The sequence below is a fragment of the Sarcophilus harrisii genome, chromosome 5 (assembly GCF_902635505.1).
Source record: "Sarcophilus harrisii chromosome 5, mSarHar1.11, whole genome shotgun sequence".
Lineage (NCBI taxonomy): Eukaryota > Metazoa > Chordata > Mammalia > Dasyuromorphia > Dasyuridae > Sarcophilus > Sarcophilus harrisii.
The window spans coordinates 167,803,044-167,826,397 of NC_045430.1; the positions used below are offsets into that span (position 1 = coordinate 167,803,044).

General features: G+C 32.8%; 1 protein-coding gene across 1 annotated transcript in view; it reads right to left on the bottom strand.

Annotated features, from left to right (window-relative positions):
• TSPAN12 (tetraspanin 12) overlaps positions 1-23,354 on the bottom strand; it is an 89,607-nt gene that overhangs the window by 18,893 nt on the left and 47,360 nt on the right. The window contains exons 6-7 of the mRNA XM_003771554.3: positions 13,675-13,782; positions 11,073-11,216 (exon numbers count right to left, since the gene is read on the bottom strand). Of these exons, the coding sequence (XP_003771602.1) occupies positions 11,073-11,216; positions 13,675-13,782 (252 nt within the window). The remainder of the gene's footprint in view (positions 1-11,072; positions 11,217-13,674; positions 13,783-23,354) is intronic.

Genomic DNA, 23,354 nt, shown 5'->3' on the forward strand with positions numbered 1-23,354 from the left:
AAGTTGAAGAGTTGAGGAATCAGATATTCAAAGAGAGAAGTGGATTTCCTGAACAACTTCTCAAGGAAGTCAATGGATCACACCCACAGCTTTCAAAGCTCAAGCACAATAATGGATTAACACAACTAAGCAGAAGAGGAAATGGTACTTCATTTCCTGATATTACTATGAGTTATTCTATCAGTAGAGGACAAATAGAAATGGAATTACCTGTCTAGGAGCCTCAATGTATGTTTGCCTTCTGTGTGATACTATGAATCCGGAAGATTCTGTTTTTAAGATTACATTGGAAAGCTGTTTCACTAGAACACTGTAGCTGACAATTCTAACTTCAGTTTCCTCCTGAGAAGATCTTTTAAACTACCATAATAACTGTCTGAGATTTCTATATTGGTTCATGGATCCCTGAATCTTTTGAACTATCTAAGTTTTCTATGGGGTGAAATAAGGCTGACTTCTACACTACCCCCTTAAAAATGACTGCAAAGGGGTTAGATTTCAGTTGAATTCCTCTCTCCACAAAGAAAGCCAAATTGACTTAAAATCTAAAGATACGTGTTTGTGTTCCAGGTCCTATATTTATTAGATGTGAGCTGGGACAAATCAGTTAGCTATTTAAAGTCCCACTTTTTATTTATAAAATGAAAAGAGTGTGTGGAATAGAGAGATAAGGTGAAGAACTTATAGGAATATATGAATTCTTTTTCTGTATTTTATTTTTATTATTTCTGTGTTTCCCCTATGACCTGTATAATATGTCCAGGTCCATGTTTACTTGAGCTTTAGCCAGCTATAAACATATTTACTTAATTTGAGCTGATGACATTTATCAGTATTTGACATTTATTGATCTTTAGTCTATTAGCTTAACCACTGTCTGTTTAATTATCTGAAGCTTGAAGGCCTGATTTTCTGTTTCCTAGAAATCAGGTGATTTTGGGGAAACAGAAACCTTCCATTCCAATCTCTCTGGATAGCAACAACCAATTAAATGCCTCCCCCTCCCCTTCTCAATGCTCTCTTGCGATGTAATCTCTTGTATGAAAGTTGTGTATTTTTAGTACTTCTTTAGCCTCCTACCACAAGCTTTCTCTTTCATATCTCATGATGGGCAGCTCATCCTCCAGAGGTTTAATAAACAAACTTTCTGCTTTCTATTCTGAGATCTCTGAGTACTCATTTTGGGTAAGGGTCTTCTACATCCCTAACAAGAGTAATGCTTAATTTCTCTTTCAGAAGGTAGGAAACCAAGCACTTGATATATCATAGATATCATTACCACCAAAACAATGTCTTTTAAGAAAACATATGCCTACTTTCTCATCTCTTCAAGATCTTTATAAAATAAAGTATTCATCCATGTATCAAGCACATTCTTAATGAAAATCTGAGAAGAGAATTGATGGACTATTTATTCTCTAGCAGACTTCTTTACATAGACTGATTGAAAAGTGAAAAGCACAAAATCCCACTGTATTTAATCTTTTTTAACTATAAAAAACATTTGATTCATAGGCCAAAATTCCATCTTAAATGCTCTTCTCTAATAAGATTTCTCCCATCCATATTTTAACTTATACGATATCTTGAAAGATATAACATATCTTTTTTAATGATGCTCTAATTATTCATCTCAAACAAGGCAGAAAACAGAGAAAGCTATGCTTTTCAAAAGAATCTAAAGACAAGAAGTATTAGAATTGCAGAATCTCCTGACTGAGATTCATCATTCATTCAAAATCATTTGTCCTTAACTACCCACGAAGAAAAAATGAACTGGGGAAAAATGCCTATCTTTTCAACTATTGTATATAGTTGTATGGATAATTAGTAAGATAGTGGCACAGCATCTGGAACAAAAAAAGTGTTTAAAAATGTTCAATCAATACTAGTCAAAATTAGTGATAAACAACAAACTGGGCTCCTAATTTAATAAGTGGAAGACAAAATGTGGGACTCTATTTGGCCACACTACTCTGTTTTGGTAACACCATAGCTCTCATTGAAAAAAAATTATATTTTTAGTATTGATATTCTTCCAGTGATGCTATATACCCATAAATCATTAACACCATAGTTATTTAAAAAATGGCTTGAGAGTCAAAGGACAGAAGCAACCTGTAGGGGAACCAGGTTGCAGTGTATTAGCAACGAAGCATTGTAAAACAGAATAAGCACTACATAAATCTTTAGAGAGGTGTATTGCCAGAAAGGAAATGGAACAATTAGGTGGCAAAAGTGAGAATTAACCCCAAATGGCAGCTTATGTGCACTCTTCCTATCCACCCAAAGTAAAGAAATCTAGAAAAGGCCCCCAGAGTGTTGGGTTGCTCCCCCATTCCCAATTCATGACAATTTTTTAGAAGTCTATAAATAAAAATGAGGAGGCATAGATGGGTTGCCATCTGTACCACTGTTCAGTGGTAGTCATGTTAGGGAGACTGAAGTATATGTGTTATACAGTAAAACCAAAAATCTGGGCCATAATGATTTCAAATTAATATTGGAATTTACAATTACAAAATGATTTGGATACTTCATAAGTTTTTTTTGTTCATTCATCCATTGAGCCCATGCATTTTTTTCCTTACAATAATACTGTATGAGGTAGGTAGTCCTGGCATTAGCCCCATCTGATAGATAAGGAAAATAAGGCACAAAAAAAAGTTAAATTGCCCCATAGTGGGTGACAGAGCTAGGACCCAAATTAAAACTTCTCCTTTCAAATCCAGGACTCTGTGTACTGCATCAGAATACTGCCATGACAGAAATTAGACAGGGACCCACACTTAACACCATATACCAAGATAAGATCAAAATGGGTCCATGATTTAGACATAAAGAGCGAGATTATAAACAAATTGGAGGAACATAGAATAGTTTATCTCTCAAACTTGTGGAGGAGGAAGAAATTTGTGACTAAAGACGAACTAGAGACCATTATTGATCACAAAATAGAAAATTTTGATTATATCAAATTAAAAAGCTTCTGTACAAACAAAACTAATGTAAACAAGATTAGAAGGGAAGCAACAAACTGGGAAAAACATCTTCACAGTTAAAGGTTCTGATAAAGGCCTCATTTCCAAAATATATAGAGAACTGACTCTAATTTATAAGAAACCAAGCCATTCTCCATTTGATAAATGGTCAAAGGATATGAACAGACAATTTTCAGATGATGAAATTGAAATCATTACCACTCATATGAAAGAGTGTTCCAAATCATTATTAATCAGAGAAATGCAAATTAAGACAACTCTGAGATACCACTACACACCTGTCAGATTGGCTAAGATGACAGGAAAAAATAATGATGAGTGTTGGAGGGGATGCGGGAAAACTGGGACACTGATACATTGTTGGTGGAGCTGTGAACGAATCCAACCATTCTGGAGAGCAATCTGGAATTATGCCCAAAAAGTTATTAAACTGTGCATACCCTTTGATCCAGCAGTGTTTCTACTGAGCTTATATCCCAAAGAGATACTAAAGAAGGGAAAGGGACCAGTATGTGCCAAAATGTTTGTGGCAGCCCTGTTTGTAGTGGCTAGAAGCTGGAAACTGAGTGGATGCCCATCAGTTGAAGAATGGTTGGGTAAATTGTGGTATATGAATGTTATGGAATATTATTGTTCTATAAGAAATGACCAACAGGATGAATACAGAGAGGCTTGGAGAGACTTACATGAACTGATGCTGAGTGAAATGAGCAGAACCAAGAGATCATTATATACTTCAACAACGATACTGTATGAGGATGTATTCTGATGGAAGTAGATTTCTTTGACAAAGAGACCTAATTCAGTTTCAATTGATCAATGATGGACAGAAGCAGCTACACCCAAAGAATAAAACACTGGGAAATGAATGTAAACTGTTTGCATTTTTGTTTTTCTTCCCGGGTTATTTTTACCTTCTGAATCCAATTCTCCCTGTGCAACAAGAAAACTGTTTGGATCTGCACACATACATTGTATCTAGGATATACTACGACATATTCAACATATATAGGACTGCTTGCCATCTAGGGGAGGGGGTGGAGGATGGGAGGGAAAAAATTGGAACAGAAGTGAGTGCAAGGGATAATGTTGTAAAAACATGACCCTGGCATGGATTCTGTCAATAAAAAGTTACTATAATTAAAAATAAATAAATAAAGAATACTGCCATGAATAACATCCGGGTTCCTACCACAATGAACAAAGAAGCAAAGACTCATCCATCCAACTCAAAGAGCAAATCAACCACCATTAAGTGAAATTAACACAATACTCATTAAGTGATGTGAAATAAAAGTCTTGATTTTCTTTCAAAGAAAAGACTTGAGTAACTATAATTGCAAGCTGAAAAAAAAAGTAAGTTTCACACTTTGTTGTAATTTATGTTCAGCTTGTGAAACGGTAAATATTTCCACTAAATTTATTTTCATTGATTTTTTTTTCTTCCATTTGAAAAAGGAAAATATAATGATTAAGTTGCACATTTTGTAATCATACTTGCTGCTTTCAAAAAAAGTTGTTTCAATTCAAATAGATGTTGCTATTGAGAGTCTACTAAATATTGTTTCATTCTTCTGTTTTTACTCTTTAATACTATTGACCCTGGGCCTGATTTCAGAAGAAGTAAACAAATAACACTTAAGATTTTTTTTTTGGGGGGGGGAGGGGGAGGCAGAATGCTTTATTACCTTCCACTGATTTCTCTGAAGTCCTATTCTGATAGTTTGTCATAATTTGGCCATGACCTGATTTGACAAGGTCTATGAGAACAGAATATTAAACTCTGGTAAATCACATTAAGATGGAAAAGTTTTGAATACAGACCTAGAAATGAACTTGATGTCTACTGTTCAAGTTGTTTGAGAGATTCCTCACTGACAGATGCCAGGTCTTAGCAGTTCCATCTCCACATCTCTAGCATCTACCCTCTTTCTCTTTACCCACAAGACCTTGGCTACCCTAATAGCTTCCTCATTGTTCTGTCTGACTCAAGTCTCTCCCTTTTTCAACCAATTCTCCCTTCAGTTGCCAAACTGATTATCCTAAAACACAAATTCAAACCAAGCTATTTTCCTGATTGATAATCTTCGATAGAACTCCATTACTTCTAGGATCAAATACAAATGTCTTTATTTATTATATAAAGCCATTCAAATCTTAGGTATTGACTACCTTTACAGATATGAAATAAATTGTGAAAAAAGACTTTGTAACCCATAAAACAGAATTCATTCTTCATGGTGGAACGTCAGGCCCCTGTGACAACTGTTTGCTACAGAAATCTGAGTCAAAGGTTTTTTTTATGTCTCCTTACAAGAAAACACAGATCATCTAATTTTTTTTCTCATTTATCACAGAGTCAAAAGAATGAAAATTATGTGCAAAGTACTGATTGCAATAGAAATAATAACAATATATAGAAATGCATTCTATGTCTAATAGAAAATATAATAAAAATCTGTCCTATTGGACAGAATTGAATGTTGACACTTTAAATGAAAGATATTTCAATTTGAACCAGTGATTATGAAATGTCATTAGAAATGAAAGTTTATTTCTTACTTTAATTTTTTGGTAAAACTTGCTAAAGGAAGAAAGTATTTTTACTGGTAAGTCACAGGATCTTATATACTGGAAGGATCTTTAAAGGTTATCTAGTCTAACAACATTCAACGAAGGAATCCTTTCTTTAAGAAGGATACTCATCTGGTCTCTGCCTGAATATGTCTCATTACAAAGATAAATATTTAGTAAGGGAGCCAGTTCAATTATGAAGCTTTATTTGGAGAATTTTAATAGTCCTTTAAAAGTCCTTTTTATAATAAATTTAAATCTGACTTACTCTAAATTCTATCTGCAATTCCTAATTTTATCTTTGGCGGTAACAAACAAGCAAAGGAGCAGATCTAATCTATCGCACATATGATTAAAATTACTTATTCACTTTAAATGCTTATTTGTTATATAATTACTATTATGTAGCAAATGAAAAAAGTTCATTAATCTGATAAAAAAAAGATCTAGCATTGTCAAATGCTTTGTTTAACAGAATAAAAATTCATATTAAATATATATAAGTATATATGTGTATTATACATTATATGTGCATCTATGTGTACACACACACACACACACACACACACACACACACTGCTTTAAAGTTTATAAAAATTTTTATCACCACTAACTCCAGAATGAAAATTTATCCCTACAAAGCAGGAGCTATCTTTGATTCTCTAGCACCTAGCATACACAAGCTCTTTTGTACTTTGGGTTGTGGGAGAGGGGTTTGAAGCAATTTTTTCCACCAGTTTAAGGGAGCCCTCGTTTAAAAATTCCCTCCACTGATGCAAAACAGAAACCTGTTTTTAATTTATATGCTTAGAAAATTAATTGGGACACTGAAAATTTAAGTAGCTTGCCTTCACAAAGTCATTAAGTGTCAGATATGTGACTTAAACTGGGGGCTCCTGACTCAAAGGTCAGTTCCCTGTCTACTGTGCCACACTGTTTCTTTCCATGATGGCACTGAAGAAATATGTTTGAATAACACAATGAGATATAGAGTACAAATATTAGTCCAATTTACAGATGAGAAAATGAACATTTAAATGAATTATAAGATCCCAACATTAACATAGAGATCTAAAGTGAGAAGGGATCTCAGAGACCGAGTTCAAGTCTTTATTTGACAGATGGTGAAGTGACTTGATCAGGCTTAGTCAGCTAGTAAATGGCAGCTCCAGTATTCAAATTCAGGTTCTACCATATCAGTAATGCTTAAAGTTTTTTTGTTTCGGGACCACTTTTATACTCTTAAATTGCTGAAGATCCCCAAAAGCTTTTGTTTATGTAGAACAAATCTATCAATATTTACAATATTTTTTAAAAACCCAAAATATTTTAGTATTATTAAGAAAATGGTTTTAAGTTTTAAGAAAGGCTCCCAGGGACTCCAAAAATTCTCTAGGTCATACTTTGAGACCTATTATACTCTTTCATGCTGCTTTTTTATAATAGCACATTAAAGAATTCTTATTTTTGGTTAAATTTTTATTTCTATCTAATATGTCATTTGATTACTATGTAGATTAAATGATATTACATGAAAATATACAATGATAAGAGTTTTTTATTAATATAATCTGCATTACACTTATTGCGTGTTCCCTCTCATCCCCATTTTTATTATTGTAATGGCTAGAATTCTAGTACTATAAAACAGATACCACCAACTAATCAGAAAAATGCTTTTAAAAATAGACCAAAGCTATGATTTCATTGTATAGGCAGCTCCCAAAGAGGCAAAATATAAATGATCAGAACATGCTCCTCAATTTTATAATTTTAGGAAGTTACAGGAGATATTGAGAGGTTATATCACTTGCTCAGGGTCAAAGAGCCACAATGTGTCAGAAGGAGAACAAAAGATTCTAAGTCCTCCTAACTTTGAGGCTGTCTCTATCTTCTATGCCACACTTAATATACTTTTAAAGTTATAATAATGCAAATGTAAATGATATAAAGCAATACAAGCATAATTTGATCAAAATAAATCTTGAGGCAGCTTTAAAAACAAGAAAGTCTGATAATTTCTGAAATGAAAATATGATTAAAATAAAAAGTTGATTAAAATTATTTTAAAATAAAATAAGGCAGCAAGATGGATAGATATCCAAGAAAACCTGAGTTCAAATGTAGCCTCAGATACTTATGATCTGTATGATCCTAGGCAAGTCACTTAATCTGATTTGCCTCAGTTTCCTCATCTGTAAAATGAGCTAGAGAAAAAAAAAGGCAAACCACTCTAGTATCTTTGTCAAGAAAACTTTAAAAGGAGTCATGGAGAGTCAGGCATGACTAAAAAACAATGAAACAACAAGAAAAATAAAACACAGTGCTAAAACATTTGACCAAAATCTATAAATGAGTCTTAAGTAGATCTGTTCATTTTTGATCAGTAAGGATGGCCCCCAGTCAGCTCAATCAATAACAATAGTAGAAATGAATGGTTCTCCAAGTTGTCCAGTCATTTTTCTCACTGAGATGCTATATTTTAAGAGCTAAGACTGTAAAAAATTACCAGCAAGGAAAAGTCTATTTTCTTGGTTTTAGTTACACCTTTACTGTCTAGCACTAAGTATCTCCTGGCTTATCTTAAGTACTTGGTATGAACTAGAAATAAATAATGAGGTGTTGAATTTCTACAAGTTTTGTTTGAGTTTTAGCTGTCTTATCTTTTTCATAGCAGAAGCCAAAACTCAATATTTTGGTAGTACCTACCCCAGAATATAAATTTGTAGCTAGTGGGTTGTTTTAGTTGTGACCAACTCTTCATGGTCCATCTGAGGTTTTTCAAGGAAAAATACTAGAGTGGTTTGCCATTTTCTCCTCCAGCTTATTTTACAGATGAGAAAACTGAGGTTAACAGGATCACACAGGTAGTAATTGTCAGAAGCCAGATTTGAGCTCAGAACTTAGTGGCACTTAATTCATTGTGCCACCTAGCTCTCCAGACTATAAATAAATCTGTGTGTGTGTGTGTGTGTGTGTGTGTGTGTGTGTCTGTCGTTTAACATGGAAAAAACCTAACTGTTGAATATTTTAATGAACTTTCTTGCTATAGATAGTAGCCACTGAATAGCCTTTCATCCTGAAAGCAAAATCCCTAATTATCCTAGATAACAAGGACACAAACATAAAATCTGACTAAGGAAACCTAATTGCTAGTCCAGCATACTTTGTAATCAAGTCAATTAACTTTTGTTAAGTTACCATATGCTAGCCCCAAATCTAAGAATCTAAAAAAAAAAAAGGCAACAAAAAATAGCCTCTATCCTCAAAGTGCCTACAGTTTTAGGGGAGTGAGGATGACAAAAAACAATGTGCAATCAATATATACAAACAAGATATATACAGGAAAAATTGGAGATAATTATATATAGGAAGTCCCTAATACTGAGGGTGACTGAGAAAAACTACTTGCAGATAGAATTTTAGCTTTATATCCCTTAATGATAAATAACAAGGGACAGAAAACCGGAAAAAAAATTTTAGAGAATAAGATTTAAAGCATTTCCAATAAACAGGGCTTCACAGTAAATTCAGCTCTATTCAGTTCGATTCAACAAGCATTTACTAATTGCCTACTAAGGACTAGGCAGGAATTGTGGTAGGCAATGGGGATCAAGAAAGAATTAACAATATTTCAATAAAATTCTGAAAAAATACAGAATGTTAAATTAGGAAACAAACTGGAGTCCAAAGAAGTTCAATCACATAACACAGAAGCAAAAAGGAAACTGGCAGAAGAGCCAACACTAAGAGCCAGGTTGGCTGATTCTAGGAATGATTAATTTTCAAATGTACCACATAAACATAGCTACAAAGTAACATCTCTCATTTGGGGTGACTATAAAACAATTTAAAATCCAAAAGAATATTGTTCCCTGCAAAACTGAGAGGCTATATACTTATTTTGATGATTCTACCATTGCTTAAAACATTTAGGAATGCATTTTTTAGAGGGTTTTTTTCAGAGTCTGTGGGGTATATTACTTTCAATAGTGGAAAATTTTTATCCTTTGAGGGTAGATTTGATTTCTGAAAACAGCCCAAAATCATTTAAGAGCCAAGTATGAATAAGGTGAATAATGAAACCAGGCAATACAGCTGTTGTTAAAAAAAATGTGGTATGACTATATAGTAATGACATGGAATTTCCTCTGTGTCTGTCTCTGTCTGTGTAAACTGTCTCTGAAGACAATTCCAAAACATCATGAGTAATGGCAGTAATACTGGCATAATGCATATCCTGCTAATCTGACTACTTTAAAGGACAGCACTTACTCTGTAGCATAAGTTCTAATACACATTTAAAAAATAATTTCGTAATATTCAAATCTTGCACGAAAACTATACTTTAAACAAAAGATTGGAACACTTCTGCTAATGTTAAAAAAAACTTGGAGTTGTTAAGAATAACTGCACAATACAAACTATAAGTATTTTAGTAAAGCATATTCTAGAATATTGCCCTAAGGATTTAGTGCTGAAAAGGAATTTCCAGAGCAACTAATTCAAGTCTTTCATTTAGATGAGTTAGCTCGTAACCTTTATCTTTAATTATTCTTATCAATATATTCCTAGTCTGATACTTAAAAAAAAAAAATCCAATTTCTGGAGTTTGAATATTCTTGTTTATTGACAGCTTCCTCCCTATGAAATAGATTCTAAGTGCTTGAATATAAGGATCATGTCCTTCTTACTTCAACTTGGTATCCTACTACTGAGCATCTAATGTTATGTCTTCAACATAGTGCCCACTTATCACCACCACCACCCTATCTCATCCCATCCCTCCCCAACCAAAAAAAATTGGTTAACTAAATGAATAACTATGTAAAGTTAATAGCTTTAATCATTAGCCAGCAGAGGGAACTGGAGAACAATTCTGATAGCTGTTCGGGGTTTTTTGTTGTTTTATTTTTTTTTTTTTTTAAGTATCAAAGGTTTCCAAACTTTTTGTGTCTCTCTGTGACTCCTTTGCTGCATGCTATTCTCAAGTCATCCAACCCTAGGTACAATATTGGTAGAGGTCAAACACAAGTTTATAATGTATGTGTTTTTAAGGAAGCTTTACTATAGGTTTCAGAAAACAGAATCTGAAATCCATTCAATAAAAAATCGACTTCTAGACAGCATCAATATTTTTAGTTGGTGTGTTTTAGAATCAAACTCAAGTGGATGATATGTTTATATTTTAATGTTTAGACATATTTATCCTTCACTGGTATTCTTTCTGACTCTGGCAAAGAAGAAATTCGGGGGGGGGGGGTTAAAGATAGAGAACATTTTACAGCACCAATATATTCCAGACCTTATGCTAAGCATTTCTGCATTTAATTTTTGATTGCTTAGTAGATTTTTTAAAAGCAGTATCTTTAAAGTCAGTAGAAAATGTCTATATAAATATTCTTAAGTCAAGTATTGATATTCAAATCTTCTTTTCTTCATCATCAAGTTAAAATCATAGAATACTTGCACTTAAAATGTGGTTTCTTTCCTTACCTCTTGAAAAAGGTCACTTAAGTCTTCACGATTTGCCTGCTTTGAACATCCTGGAAACTCCTTAACACAGCAGGAGTCTGGAGGCCAGTCCATTTCTGTCATTTCTAGCCAATCTGTGAAATACACTACTCCACAGCACTTAAACTGCAAAAGAAAGACCAGCCAGGATCAGGGAATACAAGAACATTTTCTTTGCTCAAAGGAGATAAGACAGTAAGATTTCTTGAATTTCCATATCAATAGCAACTCCATGTCTGCTATCCATGATTATGACATGTATTCTGTATCAATAGTGGTCGTGTATTCAATTATAGCACCAATACAGTCCTGAAAACTAATGTGTATAATATACAAAAAGTTGCCAATCAGGTTATCCCTTTAAATCCTTGAACTCTAGGAGAGATTTTTATAAAAATCTTATAGTAACAATAGAACAAGATGTAATTTGATCACTATAATTAAATCTTTAAGTACATTTACTTCCAAGTCATTAGTTTAACTTTTGGCTAAATCTAAAGGTTTCTTATGTCTATATTAATAAATTCTGTGATAATGATGGATAGATCCAAATCCATACCCAAGTTTTCTGTATCCTTTTAATTTGCATGTCTTTTCTTCCAGCATTACATTTAACAATAACCTTGAGCCTCCCTTAGAACTTGCTACTTCTAACATGCTATATGCTGGGGGAGAAAAGATAACCAATTTTTTTTTTTTTAAGAATCTTATCTTAAATAGAATCAAGACACCTCTGAATAAAGACCTACAGAAAAAACAGAACAAGTGGAATAAGGAAGACTACTATGTGAACTAGGGAATTTCTTACTATCTATAATGAATGGAGGGGATTGAAGAAAATAATTTCTAAAATTTCTTTTGATTTCATTCTGCGATTTTTGTGTAGGAAAATACTTAATGTCAGAGAATTTTAAAGCTTTTTTTTCTTTTCTCTTTTCTTTTCTTCTATAGGATGATTTAGAGGTTATAATGAAAGGCCCAAAAGACTGACCTCTATTATAAGTAGGGTAAACATCATGTATGTGGGCAATTTGAATAAATTAATGCCAAAATAAATAACTCCATTTATAGCACTTGATGATAATATTGCACATCTTCAATCATCAAAAAGAAAAAAAAGTTTAATTTTGGACTTCATTTTTATCCAAATGGGTTTTTTTCTTTTTGGCTTTATGGTGGATGGGGGATGGACATATGATTTCATAGTATTATGAGATTCCATAGCTCCCATCAATCAGTTTTCTTCATAGGCTCTAATACCCTCATTAGTTTTCTTTATGTTCTTTTTTTTAGTACAAACACAAACTAAACAAATAAAATTAGGAAGTGTTCAAATAAACAGGTAATCACTACTAGTGTAAGCCTGAGCATTTCAACAAATTTAGTATAATGAGTCTGAATTAGCCCCAGAAAGGAGTAGAGTCCCTACTTGAAAAATGGAGAAGCATTTGGATGTCATTTGATCCCCATGTTAGAATAAAAAGACTGATGTTTGAACCCTTACAATCTATAAGAATATAGACAATTCTCCTAATCGCTCCAAGCCTCAATTGCTTAATATGTAGAATGAGATAATAATATCTCTATTACCCATATCACAGGATTATTAATACAAAGATACAAAGACAAACCTTTAAGTGCTTTATCAATGTAAGTTGCTATCTTATATATGGTCTCTATACTACCTTTCTACAAGCCAGTGCTTTTATAAAAAACAGAATTACAAACAACAACAAAAAAGCCTGATGTCTCATAAATACTGTGATTACAGAAAGAAGAGTCATAAGTAGAGCAGAACAACTGGGGCTTTACTCTAAAGCTGAGAGATTTTGACTATAATTACAATACTTCAGCACTTAGCACTTAGAAAGAATAATTAGTTAAAATTGGAATGTACCAGACAATGGGTTTCCTCCTTGGTTAAAGACCAAGTCTGCCTTGCTTTCTTTATCTCCCACTTAGTTTGTCTTTTTGAAAAAGGAGGATGTATTCCATATTATTTGTCCCAGATGCAAAGAGTGCTAGATAGAGGGTGTAAAGTATCATGGGATTTAAAGATTAGTTATTCCAACTTCTTCACTTTATAGATGAGGAAACAGCTTGTAGTCAAACAATGAAATCAGAATTTGAACTTATATCCTATGATTCCAAATTCAGAGCTTTTTCCAGTATAATATGCTGATCATTAGAGAGAATGCACAGAGGCAGATTTGAAAGTTTAAGTTCTAATATTCTTAAAAGAACAGATAAGTCATTTATTAATTATCAAAGAAAAAATAAAACAATTTGTTTTTTCTAATAACATTAAGTGCTTTTAAATAACTTGAAGAGAACCTGAATGTTTTTCAAGAATACTCTCTGTGCCCACCCCTGAGAAGAATCCTGGCTATAGTTCAGCAAAAGAACTATAAAAAATTCTGGAAATACTAAAAATAATAATATGCAAGAAGAAAAGGGAAAATAAGGATGGAAATAGCATTTTCAGAGATTTAAGGTATTTATCAATGAAAATAAAAACTTACACACAAAAAGATTGAATAAGTGTCACTTAGTCTTCACTCACTTATTTCAATGGAGTTCTTACCTCTCTCTGAAAGAAGTTCCAAGCATGAGTCAGCCACCGGTATCTAGGTAAACCATAGTTTGTCATTCTAGCTTTCAAAGTGACCATGTCTGACCACTGCACTGGGACCTAAAGATCAAAAGCAAAATAACAAAAATAAATTATGTTCTGCACTAAACATACCATCTAACAATATGCATTTATTAGAAAAAAAGCAGTCTACAATTGATATTTGTTTAATACAAAAATGTGAGTGTCTATACTGTCATTGAATTGTTGAACAAGGCATCAACTGAGCACAGAAACTAGCAGCAGAAGGAAATGAAACAGCTCCACTTCCATATTTACATTTTAATGGGAAAAAAAAAAGAGAAGCAACTACCAATAATCACAATGGATAAAAGTAGGAGGGCTTTAGTTAACAAAGCATATGCAATTCTCAGATGAAGAAATTGAAACTATTTCTAGCCATATGAAAAGATGCTCCAAGTCATTATTAATCAGAGAAATGCAAATTAAGACAACTCTGAGATACCACTACACACCTATCAGATTGGCTAAGATGACAGGGAAAGATAATGCAGAATGTTGGAGGGGATGTGGGAAAACAGGGACACTAATACATTGTTAGTGGAATTGTGAATACATCCAGCCATTCTGGAGAGCAATTTGGAACTATGATCAAAAAGTTATCAAACTGTGCATACCCTTTGATCCAGCAGTGCTACTACTGGGCTTATATCCCGAAGAGATCTTAAAGAAGGGAAAGGGTCCTATAGGTGCAAGAATATTTGTAGCAGCCCTCTTTGTAGTGGCCAGAAACTGGAAACTGAGTGGATGCCAGAATGGCTGAATAAATTGTAGTAAATGAATGTTATGGAATATTATTGTTCAGTAAGAAATGACCAACAGGATGATTTTCAGAAAGTCTTCAGAGAGACTTACATGAACTGATGCTAAGTGAAATGAGCAGGACTTCAACAACAATACTATATGATGATCAATTCTGATGGACCTGGCCATGAGATGAACTAAATCAGTTCCAATGGAGCAGGAAAGGAATAAACCAGCTACACCCAGCGAAAGAACTCTGGGAGATGACTAAGAACCATTACATAGAATTCCCAATCCCTCTGTTTTTGTCTGCCTGCATTTTTGATTTCCTTCACAGACTAATTGTACATTATTTCAGAGTCTGATTCTTTTTTGTATAGCAAAATAACTGTTTGGACATGTATACTTATTTTGTATTTAATTTATACTTTAACATATTTAACATGTATTGGTCAACCTGCCGTCTGGAGAAGGGGTGGGAGGAAAGAGGGGAAAAATTGGAACAAAAGGTTTGGCAATTGTCAGTACTATAAAATTACCCATGCATATAACTTCTAAATAAAAAGCTATAACATAATAATGATAATAATAATAAATAAATACCAACTAGAAATTCTGAAACTCAAAGGAAAGATTAATAAAACTGAATGTAAGAAAATATTGCAGTAATTAATAAAACTGAGTTGATTTTATGAAAACATTCATAAAATTGATAAACCTTTTCTTCATTTGATTAGAAAAAGGAAAGAAAAAAAAAACAAATTACCAGCACTAAAAATGGAAAGGGTAAATTTTCCATCAATGAAAAGGAAATTAAAGCAGTAATTATATGCCAGCAAATCTAACAATCTAGTTGGATTGGATGAATATTTACAAAAATGCAAATTGTCCAGATTATCAGAAGAAAAATAAATTACTTAAATAGCCCCATTTTAGAAAAAAAAGAAATTGAAAAAGTCATCAATGAACTCCCTTAGAAAAAAAATTCCCAGAGCTAGATGAATTTACAAGTGAATTCTACCAAACATTGAGAGAACAACTAATTCCAATGCCATGTAAACTATTTGGGAAAACAGGTAAAGAAGGAGTCCTACTAAATTCCTTCTATGACACCAATATGGGTTCTGATACCTAATTCAGGAAGAGCCAAAACAGAGGAAGAAAATCAAAGACCAATTTTCCTAATATTGGTACAAAAATTTTAAATAAAACATTAGCAAAAATATTACAGCAATTTATCAGCAGTATAATAGACTAGGATCAAGGGGAGATTTTATACTAGGAATGCAGGGCTGATTCAAAATCAGGAAAATTATTACCATAACAAAACTAACAAAAATCATATACTCTCAATAGATACAGAAAAAGCTTTTTACAAAGTACAGTACCCATTCCTATTAAAAACACTAGAGAGTATATGGATAAAGGGAATTTTCCTTTAAATGTTAAATAGCATCTAACACCATCAGCAAGCATTATTTTTAATGGAGAGATGCTAGCATCTCACATTCCCAACAACATTTGGGGAGAAATAAAGATGCCCAATATCACCACTATTATTCGATATTGTACTAGAAATACTGGCTTTAGCAATAAGAAAAATAAATTAAAGTAGGTAGAATAGGCAATGAGGAAATAAACCTATCATTCTTTGCATATAATATGATGATATACTTAGAGAATCCTAGAGAATTATCCAAAGCCTACTTGAAACAATTGAAAGCTTTAGCAAAGTTGCAGGATATAAAATAAACCCACACAAATTATCAGCATTTTTATATATTATTGAATAAATCCATCAGCAAAAGATATAAAGAGAAATTCCATTTAAAATAACTGTAGGCAAAATAAAATATTTGGATGTCTATCTCTAAAGACAAACCCAAGAATTTTATGAAGACAATTACAAAACACTTCTCACACAAATAAAGTTTGATCTAAAGAATTGGGAAAATATCAATTGTTCATGGGTAGGCTGAACTAATATAACAAAAATGACAATTCTACCTAAATTGATCTTGTTCAGTGCCATAGCAATCAACTGCTAAAAATTCATTTTATAGAGCTAGAAAAAAATAATAATGAAATTTATCTAGAAGAACAAAAGGGCAAGAATATCAAGGGAATTAATAGGGAGAAAAATATAAAGAATGATGGCATATCAGTGCCAGAAATAAAACAACATTATAAACCAGCAGTCATCAAAACCATTTGGTTCTGGCCAAGAACTAGAGAATAGGTTAGATTCATGTGACACAATAATTAACAATTATAGTAACCTAGTACCCAGACCAAAATGGGGTTGAAATGGGTACATGATTTGGATATAAAGGGTGATAGCATAAGCAAATTAGGAGAGCATGGGATAGTTTGTTATGCCACAGTTCTCTTTTATTGTCCTGACTCAGTTTCCCTAATTATCCTGACCCAGTCCTGACTCAGTTTCTCTGCATCAGCTCAAAGCTCAGTCCTGTAAAACCTTCCCTCTCTCTTTATCAGAATATTTGATAAGGATAAAAGATCTTATGTTTTAGAATATCAGAATGCCTCTCCCCATCCCAAGCTATAGGAATGTCAGATACCGTCTTATCAAGATGCCTCCCCCCATCTCCAATGGCTCACCCCACCCTCTCAGAGTCTCATTTCCGCTCTCAGCACCCAGACTTCGCCCCTGCCTCAATCTATCCCCTGAGTTTGATCCATGTGTATATAGGTCATTGAGAATTTACATTGTTTGCTGGATTCTTGGAGATGATAGTCTCATTCAGCTCTGGGACCAAACCATGGATCTATTTGGTCTCAGTAAATCTCTCCCATTTAATAAATTATTAAATCTCTCTAATCTCTATCTTGCCTCAGTTTCTCCTACATTATAAGTTTATCTATTAGATCTTTGAAGAAGGGAGAAATTTATGACCAAAGAAAACATCATGAAAGGCAAAATGGGCAACTTTGATTACATTAAATTAAAAAGTTTTTGCACAAACAAAACCAACACAAACAAAATTAAAAGGGAAGTACAAAATTGGGGTGGGGGAGGATTTATCACCAATGTTTCTGATAAAGGCTTCATTTCTAAAATATATAAAGAGCTGTGTCAAATTTATAAGAATATAAGTCATTCCCCAATTGATAAATGGTTAAAGATTATGAACAGGCAATTTTTAGATGATGAAATTAAAGCTATCTATAGTCATATGAAAAAAAAAGTTCTAAATTAGCATTGATTAGAGAAATGCAAATTAAGACAACTCTGAGGTAGGACCTAACAACTCTCAGATTGGCTAAGATGACAATAAAAAATAATGATAAATTTTGGAAGGGAGGTGGGAAAACAGGGACACTAATGCTTTTTTGGAGTTGTGAAATGATCCAACCATTCTGGAGAGCAATTTAGAACTATTCTCAAAGGGCTATAAAACTATGCATACCACCTTTCATCTATCAGTGCTACTACAGAAATCAAAAGGAGAGAAAAATCCCACATGTGCAAAAATGTTTGTAGCAGCACTTTTTGTGATGCCAAAGAGTTGGAAAATAAATAGATGCCCATCATTTGGGGAATGGCTAAATAATATTATTGTTTTATTAAAACTGTTGAACAAACTGATTTTAGAAAGCTCTAGAAAAATTTACATAAACTGATGTTGAGGGAAATAAGTGGAACCAGGAATACATTATACACAGTAACAGCAAAACTGTATGAAGATCAATTATGAAAGAGTTGGTTCTTCTCAGCCATTCAATGATCCAAAGCAATCCCAATAAACTTTGGATAGAAAATGCCATCTGCATTTATTTATTTTTTCTTTTCTCTCATGGTTTTTCATTTTGTTCTGATTTTTCTCTCCCATTATGATTTACAAAGACATGTTTATTTTTTTTTTAAATTAATGTACCAGAAAACAAAAAAAAACAATTAAAAATGGGGGGAAAGAGGTGTATGAGCAAAAGAACAAAACACAGAGAAGAAAATTTGAACTGGAATTAAATAAAACACCTAAGAAAAATAGAATTTATATGGAAGAAGGATAGTATGTTTTTAAAAAGAACAAGGAAGGTCCACAAGTTCTTCTTAATTGTTAACAGGAAAATTTCTAACTTGCACTAGAAAAATATGTTAGGCCAAATGGATCCAGCTGAGCAGTACAGAGACAGGACCGTGAATTAGGTAATATGTCACAATAGCTGTTTTCAGCATAATTGCTCCAACCTAACAACCTCAAAAAAAAAAAAAAAAAAAAAAAAAAAAAAGAAATAAGCCAAATTTATAGTAATTAAGCCTGAATCAACAAGATAAGAAGGCAGAAATAACACTCAAGATCAAAGTATTGTGGAATAAAATCAGAGCTAAAATACTTAGAAGGTTCCACTCATCTTCCCCACAGACAGCACTTCCCCCAACTGGCATGGTAAGAACAATTAATGAAGGAAAACTCACACACTTGTATTTTGAGGTCTGGGTATGGTAACTCCTAACAAATCCTCCCATGACAGCGACTCAATCTGACCCCACAATATATCCTTCAAAAGGTGGGAAACACTGATCCAGACCAGTCATAGGAAGGAAAAGGAGCACAATTATTTGAGTATTGTATGTTTGTGAGTAGTGGTGGCAGTGAGGGAATGATATGGTACTCCAATTAGTGAAAGGGAAAGACTATTCTATGACTAAGGGAGGAAGAAACAGAATCCTACTTGAAATCCAATGGAGTTAATTACAGTCAAAAAAGAACCCAGAATTCAGACATCCAGTGTTGGGGAGAGGGGAATCTGTGCAAAAGTAAAAATGGATGCTACAATAATGGAAAAAAGGAGAGCTTGCAAAGTGAAAAGGAAGTCAAGATAAGCTATTGGGAGTAAAGTGAAATGGCCAAAACAAAAAATTCAAGGAGAAAAAGTCTGTCTTTTGCTTCTCTTTTGCCAATTTTTTCCACTTCTATATTTTTGAGTTCCAAACTTTCAGATAATATCCAACAACAAATTTAATCAAAACAGAAAGGAAAATGAGTAAGAATCCCCTTCACAGGACATAACAAATATGATATTTTGAAGAAAGCAATCTAAACAGACAGCTGTGCAAATTCCCCAAAGAAAATCCAAAATGATTCAAAAGAGAAATAAAACTTTTAAAAGAAAGATTGCAACAGAAATCAAAATTCTCAAAGAATAAGGCAAACACCAAAGTAGAAAACTTGAAACACATGATGGAGACTCCAAAACAATAGTATCTAAAAGGCAACAAAAGTTTGGAACTCAAAAATACTGAAGTGGATAAAAAATTGGCAAAAGGGAAGCAAAAGATAACTTTATTATTAATTCTATACTATACAAGCCAAAGTAAATAACATTAAAGATGGGATTTACAGAGTTAATTTAAGGATCCTAGGTCTCTTAGGAAAACATGACATTAATATAAAACTTAAATTCCATATATTATAGGAAAAAATAACTACCCAAAGTTTTGGACATATATAATAATATAATGATTGACTGAATCCAAATATTTCTGTAGAGAAAAATATTTTCCTTCTGAAATATCATGGCATATAGCTGATAATTTTCAGAATTCCAGTGTCAAACAGGAAATTTTAAAATCTATTAGGCAATTCCTCCATTATGATGAAATGCCAATTCAAATATCCTAACATCATTTCAGTTTTACTTTTTGGAAAAGGCTATCATGTCAGAATAAAACTTAAGCTAAGAGATTGGTTTCAGGGAGGAGAAAAGAGAAATTTCGAATCATATGCCTATTTATAGGATATAGAAGGTCAGAGGATGAAGCAAGAGATAACTTATAAAAGAAAGAAATGTTAGCAACTTAAATAAATTCATGAAACTTTGGGTAAGAAAATTGAGGTGATGGAGAGCCTGTGAAAATAGACTAGCCTCAGATATACTCACAGTGCCAATCTCTCTATATAGTAGAAGTTGGGTATAAATTTGATCTATCTGGTTGCCTATTTTTATTAATATGTTTTTGGCATAATCTTAGATGATATACAATAGAAGTTCAGAAGGCTTGTGAAGTTAGGTGTACTGACTACATTCAATCTGATTTGGTGCAAAAAAGGAGACCAGAAATAATCAATGAAAGAGGTATGCAGAAGGAGAATTAATTAGAAAATATATGAGATACTGTGGGTGAAACTAATAATTAGATTTTTTAAAGGAGTTTAGGATTATAGCAAAAGTTTTTTTAAAATTCAGTAATGAAGGTGCTGCTAACCAAACCACTTACTGATTCCCATTTTGATGGTTGGTTAACCAGTAATAAATGACTTTGTTCAAAGCAACTCACGAAGATAGTATGATACTATGTTGGAGAGAGATCTTTTGAAGAATAATAGTTTATCCGGATCTACTTTAAGTACCTACAATCTTATAAAAGTTCAACAAACAAATTCATCCTAATTGTCAAGAGTAAGGTACATAAGCCCAAATATTCTAGGAACTTGCCATCTAAATCAGGCTATGAAGGCAAATATCTAGAGACAACATAGCAAATGAAAAGTAATAAAATTCAAAGCATAGCTATACCAGAGGGGTACAGAGGACATCTAATTTTAAATTTCTTGCTCATCAAAATACTGCCTATTTCACTAAATAAAGTCTTATTAATAAAATATACTTGTCATCCTACATCACAACAATTAGCCTGAAACAAATTCTGGAAAGAAAAAAGATAAGCCATTAAGGATGTGATATAAAATGTTGGGATCTGTTCTTTTATTAGAGTAAACTTTTATTAGTTTTTATTAGTTTATCAATATAAAGGACATTTTATATGAAGTTTGGATTCTACAAAATTTGGCAGATGCTAGAGATCTATGGAACTTTCATTCTTAGTGTTATCAATGTACACAAAAAAGAGAACAGAGAGGGAGAAACTTTTGCAAGGTCACTAGATCTATGATTATCATTTATGGTTCATAAATAATAAACTTACAATTTGAGCAGTGCTTAGAAACCATCAACTATAGTTTCTTAATTTTGCAAATGAGGAAATTAAGAGGTCAAATGACTTATTCAAGGTTATATATGCAAGGAGAAGCTTAAGTAAGATTTCAACTCAGTGCAGTAGCAGAGTTAGAATTGAAGTCTAGGTTCTCCAATTCTAAAAATCCAACGTTCTTTTTGTTAAGGGGCAGGAAGGAGGAACTTTCTATACATTTTAATTACTAACTCTCCTTCCTGATGAGTAAATAGGAAACAATACACAAGTAACATAATAAAATATCCCTAATTGCTTCAATAAAATTTTACAAATATATATCTTTTCAGGACCTTTATGAGGCAGTTAGCACCACAAAAAAAAAAAATGCTATAATGTGCAACTGATACCATTATATTGCTGTGTTCCAAATGAGGTAAATCAAGGCACAAAGTTCTGAGAATGATTAATTTGTTAGAAAATGTTAATTTACCAAAAAAATAGGATATAGATTTTCTAGGTAAACTTAAAACCTTAAGATAGAGAATAGTTAATCTTTTTTTTTTTTTAACTGTTTTTAGGGAAGTACAAAGAACAGGACTTCATAGTTGAGGAGCAAGTTATGATTAGTAAAAAGAGCTCTACAATATAAATGATGAAATCAATATGATTGCTTACAGAGCTGAGGCATGGGAAATTATAAATAGCTGGAGACTGGGAATGAAGGGCTAAAAACAACCCATTCCTTCCCTCTTGTGGCTAAGAAGTGTTTATTGTTTGAGTCCACCTGCAAGATTAGAGATAGTGGATCAGACTTCTTTGGATAACAAGCCAGACATCCTTGAAGGATAGCTTGGTGGTATAAAGTACTAAATCAGACTCCCTGGTATCCACCTGCATTCTTCAAGGATAACAGATTTCCTTGACACAAGAACAAAACAGTGATTAACAAGAAGACTGGATTTGTAAACTTAACTCACTGCAAGCCAGCTGAATTCTCAACTAAGCTCTGAGAGAAATAACCATGGCTTGGGCAGTTGCAGGACAAAATCAATTAACTGTAAATAGGATCAATTAAAAGATGATACTGAATCAATCTGATTATTTCAATATCAAAATAGGGAAAGAATAGCAAATGACTAAATTGCAAATCAACATTTAATTCCACAACTTATATGTGTGTATGTGTCTGTATCTGTGTGTTTGTGTTTGTGTGAATGTGTTTTTAATATAGTTGGGGTAAAATATCTCCTTTGTAAATATTTTAACTCATGTTTATTTTTAATTATTCATCAGAGATTTGTCCAAAGACAGTCAATTGTTCTTTAAATCCCCTGACTTTTAAAAGCAGCATAAAGAGTACTATTCAAAAGCAATTGCTTGGACAAGGGAATAAAGTTTATTTTAAAAGGGCTTTCCACTGCATGAACACTAAGTTGATAGATTAATTTTTTAGGATGAGAACAATTTAAAAAGAGCACTAACTTTACCAGCTATGCATATAGTAGCAGCAGGATCAATTTTTATAATCAACTGGCTCCATTTTGCCCCTCAAAAAAGCTACCATCTGAACTTATAGTAAAAATAAGATTTTTTAATATGAAGGGTACACCTATGTTTTTTTTTCAGTTCAATAAATCAGTATAATTACATAATATTTAATTTTTAAGAAAGACCTTATTATGTTATGTTTAATAGTCTACCCTAGCTTTTTAATCTTGTGGATGGAAGAAAATTGTCATAAGTTCTTCTTTCAAGCTTAAAGCTGTCTTAAATTGGAAGCACACATGTTTATACAGAGTCTCAGATTTGTACAGGTGCCAATATATACTCTGCACATGCCACTTTAAAAATGCACAAAGAATCAACATAATATGTAATTTTCACTTAGTTTTCAAAGCTTTTTTTTACATCAAAGTAGCATATTCAC